Below are 17,036 nucleotides of genomic sequence, written 5' to 3' on the forward strand. Positions count from 1 at the left end.
ACAAACATAAAACTTATGGTATTATTTTAATGCAATAATAATATAGATACATAACATATGAAAGCTAATGTTAGAAGAACCGATGTATGTTCTGTAGAAAAAACTGGAATTTCACAGTAATATGTATGTATAGATCTACTTACTATTGCGATATAATTTTGAGCTTCGTTTTCTTTTTTTGCAGGGATCTGGGGAGTTCTTTGCAAAAGCAAAACAGGAAAATGATAATGGAAACATATCCACTGCTAGCAGTGGCCTCTTCTTCAGTAATTTCCCACTTCATTTTACTCCTGTCCTTAAGGACATCAACTTCAAAATTGAAAAGGGAGAGCTTCTAGCTGTTGCTGGATCTACTGGAGCTGGCAAGGTACAAATGCCAGATTGCAATAATAATAATAATAATAATAATAATAATAATAATAATACACTGTTATTCAACAATAGGTTTGTAAAAACGTTGATATTAAAAGATAGCCTGGAAATAGACATGATGGCACACACATGCTTGCTGCCAGCCACACATCTCCCTCCTCTTTCCTTGTTGATATCTAGCAATACAAAGCCCATGACATTATATCCAAATCCACTTTTTGTTCTTTAGTCTTACATATGGTCATGAATCTCCCTTATATGACAACTGACCATTTGCACATCTATCTCAGGGGTCACCAACCTTTTTGGATCAGTGGGCACATTCTGAATGTTGATAGGATGCTGTGGGTGCCAGTCAAAACATGGCTGCCATGGGGAGCATGGCATAACACAACATGGCTGCTGTGGGTTCCATGTCATAATACAAAATTAGAGAGAGTACAGTCATGGTAAATGTTTCCCACAATACTAAAAAAGGATTAATTTATGCCTCCCATACAGCTAATAATGGCACAGGAACCCTGCTTGCCTCAATACCATCTCTAAACCAAAGCCTAGGCTACTATCCTGTACCCACATGCCTGGGACTAAGCTCCATTAAACACAAAGGACTTACTTCTGAGTAGATATGTATACTATTGTACTGTAAGTTAACTCACCAATGAATGCTTAATAAGTGCCTGGTCTTTAGCTCCTACACAGCAGGAAGCATGCCTAATCCTCTTTGCAGAGTTTTCACATTTGCCTTTTGAGGGGGTGGGGAAGGAGAGATTCCTAATATCCACATACACTTATTTTGTAGTAGCATTTGCAGAAAATAAGATCTAGGGACTACCTGATCTCAGATAAATCCACCACGGGAAATATGCATCCTGGTTGCTGGGGGGAAAGGAAAGGCAAACTACAGAGATTCCAAGGACTACAATTTAAGACAAAGGAAGGAATGAGGGAGAGGAAAACATCACAGATCTGATTTCACTCCTTGGCTAAAAACACTGACGGGTGGGACCAGCCAGGCTGGCTCATTTCATAGAAATAGCTTTGAAGGATATATGCACATTTTGCTTCATAACTTTGTTTCTAGGAGGACGAAAGACTTATAGTTTTAAAAAGTGCTCAGAGTCTGGGGCCCTTGTCAGGGGCACCAATGAGCTTCACTCATTCACCCATGGGCTTTGCTTTGGCAACCTCTTAACTAGAAACCCATCTTTGTTAGAGATGTAGAAGTTAAAGAAGAAAGTTATATGAATTCTTTACTTACTCTAACAGCATCCTCATACTGGAAATAAGGAAATGGTGACAAGTATGTCCCTTTCAGAAATTAGCGCTCACATCATTCAAATAAGGTGAAGGTGGCTTGGGCTAGTATGACCTCACTCTCCTGTCCACACTTTGAATACATAGAGGCTAATTTCTGATGGTGGCTTGCATTTAGAGTACTTTTAACAACTCGTATGATACTAAGTGCCACAAAATTACTCTTAGCTACTAATTAACTCAGAAATCATGGCAAATGTAGTCTGAAGTTGCAATCAATAGTTTTCTGAAGGGCTTTTAAGCTAGTGTGAATCATTACTTGTGCTTCTGTTTTGTTTTATACAGAGAGATATCAGGAAATGTTACATCAGGGCAAATTGTTAATAGGATCAATTAAAAAGGTTTACAGATTATACTTTTTCAAAGTTGCACAGGTAGCCATATCTTTGGGTTTATCATTAATTTACCTCTCATGTCTTACTTGCCTTGGTAGGCTTACCAGCTATCAGAGTTTCACAGAAACAAATTTAGGTTTACTCTGTAAATGTAAAAGGCTATGATCAAGAGGCTAATATCCGTGTTGAAACTAGCAATCAGCTTGCAAGGAGGATTTTCAAACATGTTTTTCTTCATCATTTCACATTTTGAACTATAATGGAATGAATGTGCCACACCATGCATGTAATACCCCCTCCTGTCAAATAAACGTATCTTGTGCCAACTGTATGTACTAGAAATCTGACAATAGTCATGGCTGCTAGACCTTGTTGTATAGACTTCTTTAAGGAATTCATGTTAATTATTGTTCCTCATCTCAACGGCAGACTTCTCTCTTGATGTTGATCATGGGAGAGTTGGAACCTTTGGAAGGTAAAATCAAGCACAGTGGAAGGATTTCCTTTTGCTCTCAAGTATCATGGATCATGCCTGGAACAATTAAAGAAAACATCATATTTGGGGTTTCCTATGATGAATTCCGATATAAGAGTGTCATCAAAGCCTGTCAGTTAGAAGAGGTTAGTCTTCAATGTTTTCTTCCTGCTGTGACAAATGATTGTTACAAGCTGTAGAGATGGGTATACCTAATACTATGTGAGAAGTGCCGAGTAAGATTTAAAGAATCCAATGATGCATGATTAGAATTTGGGATTTTCATCATTCAGCACATGGCTATATGAACCCCACCACTTGGAGGATTTAATTTCCATTTTCAAAGTACAGTTCTCTGCTGTTCAGTTCTCACTGTACTCTTGTGAATTATTTAAAATGTGTACAAATCACAAACCAACCTATATGTTGAAGTAAAATGAAAATTTCAAAACAATATGTTGCTTACAATTGAGATAAGGTCAAAACAGGATAACATACATACATGTAAGTGAAAAAGGTTACCTTACAATCTGCAAACTTCTCAGCCAGGTAATCCATATATCTCCTGGGTCTGATTTGAGCGAAAAGGATAGTCAGGAGACAGGAAATGAGGAGCTAGTGCTTAAAATAGTTTTATAGTACAGCCTGGGGTTAGATGATGTGCAATATGGAACAATGAGGTTTTGGCTCAAGAAGATTTCTGATTCCTCAATCCGTAACACATTATTCATTTTTAATGTCAGAGTTTTAAAATACGGGATGATCAGTGCCTGGAAGTATTATTTCTTTTTACAGTGAACATTTCACATATTGACTTTCTACAGAGAAATGTAAACAAAATAATAGGGGTTTTTTTAGGTTTAAACAAATCACAGTGTAATAAAAAAGAATTCATTACAGCTAATATATTTAAATCTTTTATAAATATGAGAAGCCAAAATACATTTGATTATCCTAATACTTTAAAAACTTCTAATAATTTTATACAAATTGGTTCAGAGGCAAAATGTTGAAATATTATTTTATATTTTTATAAGTACAGAAAAGGAAAGAAAGAAAGAAACTTTTTACAATATTTTTACAATGATAAAATTAAGTATATTTTACTTGAAAATAAAATACACCAAACCTTAAAAATAAGTGATATTCCACTAAGATCTTTGCATCTGAAATCATGCTAAACTACTCTAATTGACCAGTTCTTGTACACTGCCTTATTCCTAGTTTGAAAAAGGTTGTATAAAGTCAATCTTCATACACTCAATATATTTTAAGGAAGTAGAGATTTATATAATTAACAATCCATAATAAGCCTCTACAAATGCAAAATACTAACTTTTACAACAATATCCATGGTGGATTACAAACATAGCCTCACTAAGTTAAGTCCCCAGATCTCATATATAATTCCCACCTCACAGAAAGACAAGCTTGAGATCTATTATTGTATCTTTTTGGCTTCTTTTGTAGAATTTCTTCAACAACGTATACTCACCTTGCCAGTCATACCACCATGCATAAAGGCAGTAAGGATGCTTCTGTAATATACAAACAAAATGATAGCCACTTTCCAGTTGTATGTGGCTGCAGCACCTGCATGCAGATCATTCTGACTGGACTTAATAGAATTTTCCCCCTTTCTATAGTTACAAATGAAGCAGCATGATGGGGGTGGGTGGGCAGGAGTTAACTTGCTTTAGACATTAGTGGATAGGGATATGTGAGGTACAGACAAACAGACTCCCCAGACTCCGAAACATGACATCATGTTGCCTGTGCATCATCCCTGACTGTTGGCCATGCTGTTAGGGTTAATAGGAACTGTTTTGGAGTACATCTGGAGGGCACCAATTTTGGGAAGGCTGCATTAGAGGATAAAGACAGAATGAAATTATCAGCAATGTCCATTTGCTAGCATTTGCAAAACAGCATGTACAGCCTTGCTGTACTAAGCAGGTGATATTGGAATGTTGAACAACTTACTCATTATACAGATGTAAGTAATATATTATCTTCACAAACTCTTCTGCGTATTGTCCTATCTTGCATGTCATAGATCATGCATGCATATGTGAGGCAGTACACTACATGGTGCCAGGTGTGGTGAAAGGTCATACCATAACTCCACCATTCATTCCTTGATTTGTCTGGCATCTTCAGGCTAAGAAATTAGTTCATTAGTAGCCCCTATCTTCTTTGACTGGTATGCAATCCATTCCAAAGAACATATCACCAAAATTCACTGGAGGAATTAAAGGAGATGTGTGAGGTTGCTTTATCAAATGCAGTTATGCATAGATGGAAGAGAAGGCAAATAGCTTGCATAACTTTCGGGGTTTTGAGATAGGAGAATAAAATGTTCACTTTATAGGACAGCATTAAACACATTCTGCAGGGTGGAGCATTCTACTTGTACTCTGATTTAGTGTGTGCAATGTTGAAAGACCTCCCTGTCAGTACATTTCCACCCCAAAATGTTTTAAATGGAATCTGTCAAGTTTTTGTTGGTTTCCACTGAAAAGGAGCTTTGCCCTGTTTGTTAAAAAGCATATAGGATTTCAGCAATGATGCTAAACACAGTATGTTTGATACTGAATATAATATTTAAGTACAATCCTTGCCATTCTTAAAACTGTACCCAAGGTGGTGGGGAGGGGGAAGCAAGAAAAACTAGACTCCATGGCCTGGGATCTCATGGAGAAGACATTGAGAAGGCCTCTGTGGACTTTGATAAAGGCTCCAAAGACCTTGCAAACCATAACTGTAGCAGTCAAGTTAGGGAATATCTCAAGGAAATTGAGACAGTGTTAGCTTTTCTCCTTAAGAAAATAAGAAGCCGACTGAATCAGGCCAAAGGCCCATCTAGTCCAGCATTCTGTCTTCATAGTGACCGACCAAGCTCCTTCCTGTCTGCTCTTACTACTTTATTATTTGCCTTATTTTGTTTATTTGTAAGGCAGTCAGAGTTTAAATCGCTGGCAGAAGATTTATCTTATTGGCTGGTTATCTAACTAAGCCCAGTAGAGTATAATGAGCCCAAAGACTGAAAGATGACTCTAAACAAATGCAGAACAGAAAAAAGGATGTGTCTAACAGAATAAATAGCCATTAGATAATTTACTCAAAAGTTAGTTTTTTTCCTGCAGCAGAGGGAATTTTCTGCAGTTCTTCAAGGTTCAGGTATCTGCTCACATTGTAAACCTGGCAAACCTAGCTGAGAATCTTGGTGTTCTGCATGTGGACCTGACTGCTATGTGAAACTGGTACAAAGAAGGTCTTAGATCACCCTGGCCTAAAGCCATCAGAAATCTTTCTCTTTTATTCCATAAAATATATCACTACAGAAACAGATTGACAATTATTCCAAGCAGAGCTTGGCCTTGTCAAGTGCAAGGACAGTGTGTCAGGAATAAATGCAATCACATCAAATTACATAAATTCAAAGAGAATTAACAACTAAAGACAGATTTTATTTTTAGAATTACAGAATCTGAATGGATCAATAGACGATTCAACCCAGCATCTTGCCATAAGGGAGAACCATTCCATAGCAGCTTTTTATAGAACACATTTGTTGTAGAAGCCACTGAGCAATATAAAATCCTGATCCAGTAAGCTAGATTTACAAATGCAGCTAATTCAGATGTGTGATGCAACACTGATGTGGTCCCCTCTAAATTTGATGTGCATGCACATCTGAAGTCACTAGTCACATGCAACTTGGAAGAAAGGTGGGATATAAATGAAATAAATAAATAAATGAATGAATAACCTTGGGATTCCAGGGACTGAACCTTTTACATACAAAGTAACTGCTCTAATACTGAGCTACAGCCCTTCTCAAAGCAACAAAACAACAGGTTATCTCAGAGGACACAGAATATGGGCAATAATCATTTGCATAAGCATCATGGGAGAAGAGGAATGTTCTTCTGGTGGATTGGCTACTTGTTGAATAACAAGAAAGCAGAGAGTAGGAACAATCAAGCCGTTATTGCTGTAGTGTATTAGCCCTCCAGGCTTGCCATACCAGGAACTGCTGAGTCAACCCCAGGCTGTGGGAGTTGCAGTTCCAGGCCTGCCTTACAAGCAGCACCATGCTGTGGGCCTTGTTCTCTGTATATGATTAGTTATTGTAAAGTTCTAGTTGTTGTTTAGATCCTCTGTGTGGCTTCTTCCTTCATGATACTTTTCAATTGCAATGGAGGGAAGGAAGTAGTGGAACCTTACAGGGTGTGTAATGAGACTGGAGCTAAGCCCTGTGTTTAAATTATTAGGAGCTGGCGTGAGCTGCAAAGTGGCCAAATTCTGTGTTTGATCAAATTAGAGATATGAATACCCAATGGATTGCAAAGAGCTCTAAAAACAGATTCCTCCAAGTCCCAACAAGGACTGGGTCAAAATGGCAAATGAGGGTCAATGCAAGCATAAAGTAAAATTACACAAACAAGAAATTTCACCTCTACAGTTTTTATATATTTTAACATAACAAAGTAGTTGAGTGAATTGGCCCTCAGCTACTGTTTTTATTACTTAGAAATGCTGAGTATGATATAATTTGAGAAGTCATGGTATAATTTGAATATCTTCCTTTATAAAACATTTCAATAGGATATTTCAAAGTTTCCAGACAGAGATGACACAGTTTTGGGAGAAGGTGGAATCACTCTCAGTGGAGGTCAGCGAGCCAGAATCTCTCTAGCCAGGTGAATTGAGATGATTGTGTGATGTTTTTACTAAATGCAGCCCATATTTGTACATTTTGTTATCAGCATGTAATTTCTCATAATTTTCATTAGAAATGCGCATTCATACACAAGGTATAGATTTTGCTTTATAAATTCTGAATCTTGTTCTTTTCTTATGATTAACTGAAAAATTGTTGGTGCCTGAAATTGCTGCTCCTTCACTAAATGATTAATGTTTTCAAATACAGATTTAAAGTTAGTATGAAAATATGGTCTTCCCCCATTAAAGAAAGACATCAGAAATAACCCTGCACTTCATTCTTCTTCCCTATTATAACTAGAAGTTACCAATCTGTAAGAATTAAGGCACTCAGGTTCCCATGATTTTAAGGTTTGAAATCACACCTGTATCTGAAAATTGGGGCAAGTGCACTGTATGTCTGCCTGACGTTATCGGCATTGCATTATTCACTAACACAGCTACTTCCATTGGAAGCTCAGTCAGGCATTTCATCAGCACTTATGGGAAGCACTCTGGAGCTATGGTTTCACCACAGAGTTGTCGCTTGCAATGCTGTCCTTATTTAAACTAGAATTGTTTGTAATGCTCCCATTTCAGCTCAAGTAATACACTACGAGAATATGGCCAGCTTACACAGGAGGGTTATACATGTGGTGAGCTGCGGGAACAAGCCTAGACTTAAGCACCATCCCTAACTATATCCGTTCTAATGAGAATTAGCCATGTATGCAGGTGTTTCTTGCCTTTTCCATCCACCTCTTTCCCTCTATGGACAAATAGTGAATGTGTCGCTTACTTCAGTAGGCACTTACCTAAGCCTGTGACCACCACATGCATAATCTACATATCCATGCATGTAATGGCGCCTAGTCTAAAGATCTCAGTTCATAGCCCACTTTATTACCGACCTTCAAAAGATAGGGAGTTACTGGGTGGTTTGGCCAGTCATTCTGGAGGAGGGAAAGGACAGCGAAATAGAAGACATCTTGCAGAAGACCGAGACTTGACCACAGACTGTGATACCATATGCTAGATCTTACTTTCTGGAGGACTATTTCTGCTGCCTATATACAATTTACAGTGCAATCCAGTATATGTCTACTCATAATAAATCCCATTAACTTCAATGGAGCTTACTCCCGGGTAAGTGGATATAGGATTGCTGTATAAGATTATCTTGTTCTAAAATAATCTTAGATGTGTAAGATAATCTAAGATGTTCTATAAGCAAGACCCTATTGTTCATACAAGCATTTTTGTCTGACTAGATGAGCATGGGGACGGCAAAGGATGCTCCATTTTTTTCAGTTGTAAGATCGGGTTAAAGCAGAATTTCCATGTGAGAAAAAGTTTATTTAGCATATTTCTATAACAGCTTTCAGTTTAACGATTGCCAGGATGGCTCACTACAAAATACAGACACTGTACCAAAATAATTTTTTAAAAATTAAATACAACTCCAAATCAAAAATAAAACTAAATGGCAAACATAGTAACAAAAAAGGTGACAATAAAACCATCAGAGTTTATAAGGAATTTGTCAACCCACAATTAAAATCAACCTAGATAACATGCTGAAAGACAAATAAAAAGGTCTTCAGTTGGCCCTGACTAAACAAACATCAGGTTTGGTCATCAGGCCAGTTCTGATTTGGACCACCTGAATGGAGAACACCTCACCACTTCTTAACAGCAGACGGTGGGAGGCAGTGGAGAAGGGCCTCTAAAGATGACCCCAGGTGGGAGAAAATGGTTCTTTAGATATTCAGCTTCCAAAATGTTTAGGGCTTTAAAAGTTAAGTACTGTAACAACACTTTTGAATTGTGCTCAGAAGCAGCTAGTGCAATTAAGGACTGGTGATGTTTTCCATTCAGTTAGTCCCAGTCTGGAAACTGACCTTTCCAAGAATTCTTCAAAGGTTGCCCTGTATATAAAACGTTGCATAACCTAATGGGGGTGGGAGTCATCTGAAAATGGATAACTGTTGGCAGTATATCTCTGTCTAAGAGTGGTCATAGCTGGCACCCCAGCCATAGCTCGTTAAAGGCACATCAAGACATAGAAGTCACATGGGCCGTCAGTGACAAAGTTGGACCTGCAGCGCCTCTTGATTGTGAGCATGGGCCCTTTGGGAGAATGAAACTCCAAGCAGAACAGCTTGATCACCTCCCAGATTAGATTAACCATCCACCAACAGTGCATCCATTTTGTCAGGACTGAGTTTCAGTTTGTTGGCCCTTATTTATTTATTTGATTTATATCCTGCCCTTCCTCCCTGTAGGAGCCCAGGGTGGCTTATCCAGTCCATTACTTCAGCTGCTTCTGTTGATTGATGACAAAGCTCCAGATTACCTCACTGAGCAGGTATCATGTAGGAGATGATACTCCTAACATCATAGGAGATCAGATGAAATCCTGTGGGACCACATAGCATAAATGCCATGGGGCCAAGGACTTTGTCCTTGTACTACCTTCTGGACCATCCAGATAGGATGGGAACTACAGGAGCATAGTGACCTCAGTCCACATTCTGGACAACAGATCCAGAAGGGTACTATGGCTGATGGTATCAAAAGAGAACCAGTAGAAATAATAGGATTTCACTCCCGCTGTCCCTCTCCCAGCATAAGTGATGAACCCAGGCTTGAAACGAGATTGACATGGATTCAGACAATCAGTTCATGAATGAGTTATACTGTAAAAGTTGTTTGGCTGAACTCTTTGTCCTGACATAGGTATATATTTATTTATTTATTTATTTGATTTATATCTCGCCCTTCCTCCCTGCAAGAGCCCAGGGTGGCAAACAAAACCACTAAAAACTTTAAAACATCATAAAAAAAACTTTAAAACACATTAAAACAAAACATCTTTTAAAACGTTTTTTAAAAAAGCTTTCAAAGCATCTAAGATTAAAAACATTTTTAAAAAGAAGGTTTAAGAACATATTAAAAAGCAATTCCAACACAGGTGCAGACTGGGATAGGTCTCAACTTAAAAGGCTTATTGAAAGAGGAAGGTCTTCAATAGGTGCCGAAAAGATAACAGAGATGATGCCTGTCTAATATTTAAGGGTAGGGAATTCCACAGGGTAGGTGCCACCACACTAAAAGTCCGTTTCCTATGTTGTGCAGAATGGACCTCCTGATAAGATGGTATCTGCAGGAGGCCCTCACCTGCAGAGTGCAGTGATCAACTGGGTATATAAGACAGTCTTTCAGGTATCCTGGTCCCAAGCTGTATAGGGCTTCGTACACCAAAACTAGAACCCTGAACTTGTCCCGGTAGCAAATGGGCAGCCAGTGCAATTGTTTCAGCAGCAGGGTGACATTTTGAAAATACCCTGCCCCAGTGAGCAGTCTCACTGCCACATTTTGCACCAGCTGCAACTTCCAGACCAACCTGAAGGGTAGCCCCACATAGAGCGCATTACAGTAATCCAGCCTGGAGGTTACCAGTGCGTGGACAACAGTGGTCAGGCTATCCCAGTCCAGAAGCGGCCACAGCTGTACCAGCTGAAGCTGATAAAAGGCACTCCTCGTCACTGTGGTCACCTGGGCCTCGAGCAACAAAGATGGACCCAGGACCACCCCCAGACTATGGACCTGCTCTTTCAGAGGGAGTACGACCCCGTCCAAAGCAGGCAACTGACCATTATCCATACTCGGGAACCACCATCCCACAGCGCTTCTGTCTTGCTGAGATTCAGACTCAGTTTATTGGCCCTCATCCCTCCCACCACCGAGTCCAGGCAGTGGCCTCTCCCAATTCAGGTGTTATGGAGAAATAGAGCTGAGTATCATCAGCATACTGCTGACATCTTGCCCCAAATCTCCTGATGACCATTCCCAAGGGCTTCATATAGATGTTAAACAGCATGGGGATGGTACCCTGCAGCACCCCACAGCACAGCTGCCAGGGGCTGAAAGACAGTCACCCAGTGCTATTCTCTGAGAACGACCTTGGAGATAGGATCGGAACCACTGTAAAACAGTTCCTCCAATATCAATCTCACCAAGTCGGCCCAGAAGGATACCATGCTCAATGGCCCTCCTCCGAGCTCCGACTCACAGAGAAGCTCGGAGGGTCGTAACAAGATCTAGGGCCTTTTCAGTGGCTGCCCCCAAATTATAGAACAGTCTCCCCGATGAGGTCCGCCTGGCGCCTACACTTTTATCTTTTCGGCGCCAGGTGAAAACCTTTTTATTCTCCCAGGCATTTTAATCTATCTTTTTAAGCTTTTATTGTATATTAGGTTGTTTATTGTTTATATTTATGCTTTACTGTTCTCGTGTTTCTATTGTATTTTTCTTATGTTGTGCACCGCCCTGAGAGCCTTCGGGCTGTGGGCGGTATATAAATCGAATAAAATAAATAAATAATAAATATCAAAAGCTGCTGAAAGATCAAGTAAGAGTAACAGGGTCGCACTCCCCCTGTCCTTCTCTCAATAAGGTCATCCATCAGGGCGACCAAGGCTGATTCAGTCCCATAACCAGGCCTGAACCCAGACTGGAACGGGTCAAGATAATCTGTTTCATCCAAGAGTGCTTGCAGTTGCTGCACCACAACCCTCTCAATCACCATCCCTAAAAATGGGGTATTTGCGACCGGTTGGTAGTTGTCACAAACCAATGGGTCCAGGGTGGGCTTTTTCAGGAGCGGTCGGATCACCGCCTCTTTCAAGGCAGCTGGAACCACTCCCTCCCGCAATGATGTGTTGACTACACCCTGGATCCACTCGGTCAAACCCCCTCGGCAAGCTTTAATAAGCCAAGAAGGGCAAGGGTCGAGAGGACACATTGCTGGCCACATCAACGCAAGCACCTTGTCTACATCATCAGGCTGCATCAACTGAAACCGTTCCCAAGAAGTTGCAGCAGACGTTGCACTGGACACCTCATTGGGGACTACAGTAGATGTGGATGGGGCATCAAGACTGCTATGGAGGCGAGCAACTTTACCCTCAAAGTGCCTTGCAAACAATTCACAGTGGGCCTCCAAAGGGTCTAAAACTCCATTTCCTGGAGTTGATGTCAACAGACCCCTGACAATACGGAAAAGCTCCACCTAATGGCTACTTGAGGATGCAGTGGAGGAAGAGAAGTGGGCCTTTTTCACCGTCCTCACTGCCACACAGTATGATGTTTTACTTGTGCCTGATCAGCCTCACAGCATGTCTTTTGCCACTTGCACTATTATGTGGGATTGGTTGGTATGCTTATATGTAACAGTGCTTTCCTAAGTATATAGATACTTAGCTATTTAATTGGAACCCAATGCTATAATTTGCTGTTAATTAGATGCATAAATGGAGAAAGTGATCAGTAAAAGAATGGTTGTAAATGACACTGAACTTGGGATAATCTCCATGCGTTTGCCTGTATAGAAGGCAGCTGATCACCATATCTTCATATCTAAAATAATAAATCACTGATTTCTGCATGCTGTGGTTCTGTGCATAAGAGTTAAAAATCTCAAGGTGAGTTAGAGTTTTCCCCTTGGCAACTACCCTTCCACATTATATTTCCAAATAACATGTGGATACCATTTATCATGGGACTTCTTTAGTTACATACATAGAAAATCATGGGCTGATGTACCTCTTCTTTACATTTTGAGCTTATTCTAGAGGAGAATGATTGCCATTATGCCCAGCAAAAATGGGCAAACACAGAAGGAGTTCATCACTGAGGATGTAAGCTCCAAGCAAAGCACAATGCTTTTATATGGCAGTCAGTGGATAATCTGCTAGTAACACAACTTAAACGTTCAAACAGTAAATATTTCCTACAATTAAATTTTAACATGGTGGATTATAGAGCCTATATGATTGTAACTATAGATTCCCTGGATGTTGTTTTTATTTTAGTATATTTGTATGCCACTTTTCATAACCAGGTGACCTTATATCACATGTAGTAGTAGTAGTAGATCTTCTGACAAAATATTTCAAACCATAAACTGGAACTAAATGTCAATATTTATTTCAATGGAAGCTAATTTCATTTTTATGTGCTTTATTTAGAGCAGTATATAAAGATGCTGATTTGTATCTCTTGGATTCTCCATTTGGTTATTTAGACATGTTAACAGAGAAAGAAATATTTGAAAGGTATGGTATATTTCAACATACTTCCTTATTTTTTTGAGAGTGGAATATTATACTGATGAGACAGAAAATAATTTGTGCAAAGCAGCACCCCAAACCCAAGAAGTACATTTTCTAATGTAGAATTTGATTTTGTGCAAATGCTTATTGCTTTTAGGAGTACCTTTAGGTTCAGAACACACATTATTCTATGGATATTGTGATCTAGTCCAATTGCAATAAATCCTTGGATTCATTTTCAACTTCTTGTTCTCGGCTTCAGTGGTTCTTTTAATGTATACATTGGTCATTGCTAGATGCACAATAACCCTTTATGTTGGTTTGCTGACCTTACTTAGCCTTAAACATTATCAACTATTTTATGAAATTTAGAACACCATCCTGTCTAACTAAGGCTGTACTTACACTGCATTTTATTCTGTTTCCCCTATGATTCCTTACCTCATAATTTCCACATTTTATTTGATCTTTCACACAATGTAGAAGCCAGTTCAGGAAATCTAGTGGAAGTTTATTGCTCATTTTCATGATAAATGATTTCAGAAATAATCCATTTGCAAGCTTTGAAAGCCAGAAAATTGTGGGAGTTATGTGTTAGTTGCAGCCGCTCAAGAGACAGGTTGTGATGTAGTATTTGGGCATGCAGTGTGTTTCTGCCCTTTAGGCTTGTGTCAATTCACCTGACGAAAATTGTGCTGGTATTTCAGCATACAGGGAACTGCACTGTGCATGTGCATAATGGGTGGGCGATGGCAACAAGTCCATTGTTGTTGCAGAGTGAATGAAATTTAGCATGACATGGCGGTATATCGGTCAAAAAGCCACAGTTTCTTAATGCAACAGGTACTGCACTGTGAAAGGAATGTTAGAAGTCGGGAGGAAAGTGCTACCATTATAATGAGTAAAACTAATGCAATAAACTCCACGTCTGAATGCAGCCTGAGCCTCAAAAAGGCAGGCAGATCAGTCAGGACATAGATAGTCACTGTGAAGCTATTGTTACTAGTATTCATATACTTGCTGGCTTGTTGGTTATTTAGTTGGTTCCTTAAAAGAAGAGCCCTACTGCAAGATCTGTATAATCCAATATCCTGTTTCCAACAATGGCCATCCAGTTGCCACTCAAAATCCTATAAACAAGAGCATGAAGGAAATAGCTTTCCCCTGCTGTTGCCTCTAACAACTGAAGTTCAGTGGCATTTTGTACCTGAACATGGGGGTTCCATATAGCTACTGACTGCCATTCTGGAAATACAAAATAGATGTTGAAAGTGCAGGTTAGAATTTATGCAAATTAATAAATAGATCCATCATCCATGAATTTGTCTGTTCCCCTTTTATTTATTAAAATATTTAAATCCAACTCTTCTGCATTTACAGCTTTCAACAGTTTACAAAAACAAACAAAATAACCTTTGCCTTCCAAGATACTCTTCACAGACTGTCCTATCATGTGGTGAATCTATCTGTGTGTGGGGGGGGGGACAGAATAAAGTTGTATTTAACAATGGTTGAGTTTCTGAGGCTAGTCAGCCCTTTCCTCCTTGCCAGTTGTTGTTGTTCTCTTTTTTTTCTAATTTGCATCATGCTTATTATTGGCTCCTGAATAGTCTTAATAAAAATGGAACAAAACCAAATAGAATATAACTATTTTAAAGCCATCTAACCTCCTGGCAGTCACCACATCTTATAGCAGTCAATTCTATACATTCCATAATTAATGCTTCTTTTTGCTATCTTGCTTAATTTCATCATCCTAAGTTTTGGTGTTATGAAAAAGAAGGAAAAAGGGTATCTCTTTTCTCTTTCTCCACGCTATGTGTGATTTTATCAACTTGTATCAGCCTTTCCCAACCTGGTGCCCTCTAGATGTTTTGGATTACAACTCCCATCTGCCCCCACCAGCACGGCCATTTTTGTAAATGATGATGGGAGTTTTAGTCCAAAACTTCTGGGGAATGTGAACTGATATCATGTCTAACTTTAGGTTTTGGGGTTTTTTTTTTTACTAAAAGCCTTAAACACTTGAGCAAATCTTTTATAGAAAAAGTGTTCCAAATCATTTCTAATTTTGGCTGTTATTTTTTGTTCTTGAGTTAGGGCAACCAGAGCTGAACACAGTCCTCCAGATACAGACACACCAAATAAAAAGACATTAACAACATCTTTTTTTAAAATGGAACTTACCTCTTTCACTGTTGCGACATGTTCATTGTGCTGTCCACCACAAATTCAGTATGCTTTCCCATTTAGTCAAGGCTATTTCAGACTCCATCCATATATTGTCATTTATCATTCTGTTGTTCATTCACCCAGTTTGTGGCGATCATGTTGGAGCTCTCAGAGGTTTCCCTGGATAACTTTTCATTATTGCTTTTTTAAAACAATCTTTAAAAAAAGATACTGGAAAGTATTTTAATATTTGGAAGAATGAGTTAGCTCCAAACAATTTGGATTACAACCTAATGGAAGAAAAGAGGTGTATGTCAACATGGTGCTCTCTCAGATTTCTCAGTAATTGAACATAGCAAGATTGTGTTGTAAACTATAATATTCATATACCCAGCTAGACTCCTTAGTGCACAATTACTTGAGAAGCAAATTCTCCTTCATTCCTCAAAATGTATATTAGCTAAATGACTCTGGATTGTTGTTCTTAAGTTGGAAAGTACTTAGTGAGAATGGGTAAATTGGACATTTAGGTAGATAAAATTAGCAATGATTACCCTCCTTAAAATTACTGTCTTTTTTGTTTTTGTAAAGCTGTATTTGCAAACTTATTGTCAATAAAACTAGAATACTTGTAACTTCAAAGCTGGAACATTTAAAGATAGCAGACAAGATACTAATCTTACATGAAGGAAGCTGTTATTTCTATGGGACATTTCCTGAACTTCAGGGTCAGAGACCCAACTTCAGCTCTGAGCTGATGGGATTTGATGCTTTTGATCAGTTCAGCACAGATAGAAGAAAGTCCATTCTGACTGAAACACTGAGGAGACTTTCTATTGATAATGACGGAATGGGCTCACGAAATGAAATGAAGAAAACATCTTTTAAGCAAACTTCAGATTTTACTGAAAGAAGGAAGAACTCAGTCATGAATGCACTGAATTCCAGTAGGAAGTTCTCTCTCATGCAAAAAACACCACTGCAGGTCAGTGGCATAGAAGAAGGTCTTGTGGAACCCCTAGAAAGAAAATTGTCATTGGTGCCTGACTCAGAACAAGGGGAAGCAATTCTGCCACGCAGCAATGTGATCAATGCAGGCCCTACATTCAAAGGACAGAGAAGGCAGTCTGTGCTTAACTTGATGACCCGAACCTCAGTTCACCAAGGTCAGAGTTTTTACAAAAAGGGCAGCGTATCAGTGCGTAAGATGTCAGTTGTCCACCAGTCTTCTGAGATGGATATTTATGCCAGGCGCCTATCTCGGGACAGTTTGGTCGAAATAACTGAGGAGCTTAATGAAGAGGATTTAAAGGTACGTGGTTCAAATTACTGTCAGTGGATGTGCATTTATACTATGCATCTGATAAAGTGTACTCCGTGAACCCTTATGCCATAATAACTGGGTTAGTCTTTTAAGGTTCCAGAGTCTTTTTATATTAGCAGCAACAGACTAACTTGGCTACCTGCCCTGGAAAATTGTTTTAAATATACTTCAGTTAACTGGGATTTATGTAAGATGGTCCTCTCCGACTAAACACCCAG

The 17,036-nt window shown here is 39.1% G+C and overlaps 1 protein-coding gene across 1 annotated transcript in view; it reads left to right on the forward strand.

Moving 5' to 3' along the window:
• The window catches only part of CFTR (CF transmembrane conductance regulator), a 145,848-nt gene that overhangs the window by 74,797 nt on the left and 54,015 nt on the right, over window positions 1–17,036 (forward strand). The window contains exons 10-14 of the mRNA XM_061640065.1: window positions 185–367; window positions 2,454–2,645; window positions 7,111–7,205; window positions 13,239–13,325; window positions 16,086–16,806. Coding sequence (XP_061496049.1) covers window positions 185–367; window positions 2,454–2,645; window positions 7,111–7,205; window positions 13,239–13,325; window positions 16,086–16,806 — 1,278 coding nt within the window. The remainder of the gene's footprint in view (window positions 1–184; window positions 368–2,453; window positions 2,646–7,110; window positions 7,206–13,238; window positions 13,326–16,085; window positions 16,807–17,036) is intronic.

Source organism: Rhineura floridana, chromosome 8 (genome assembly GCF_030035675.1).
Source record: "Rhineura floridana isolate rRhiFlo1 chromosome 8, rRhiFlo1.hap2, whole genome shotgun sequence".
NCBI classification, from domain to species: Eukaryota; Metazoa; Chordata; class Lepidosauria; order Squamata; family Rhineuridae; genus Rhineura; species Rhineura floridana.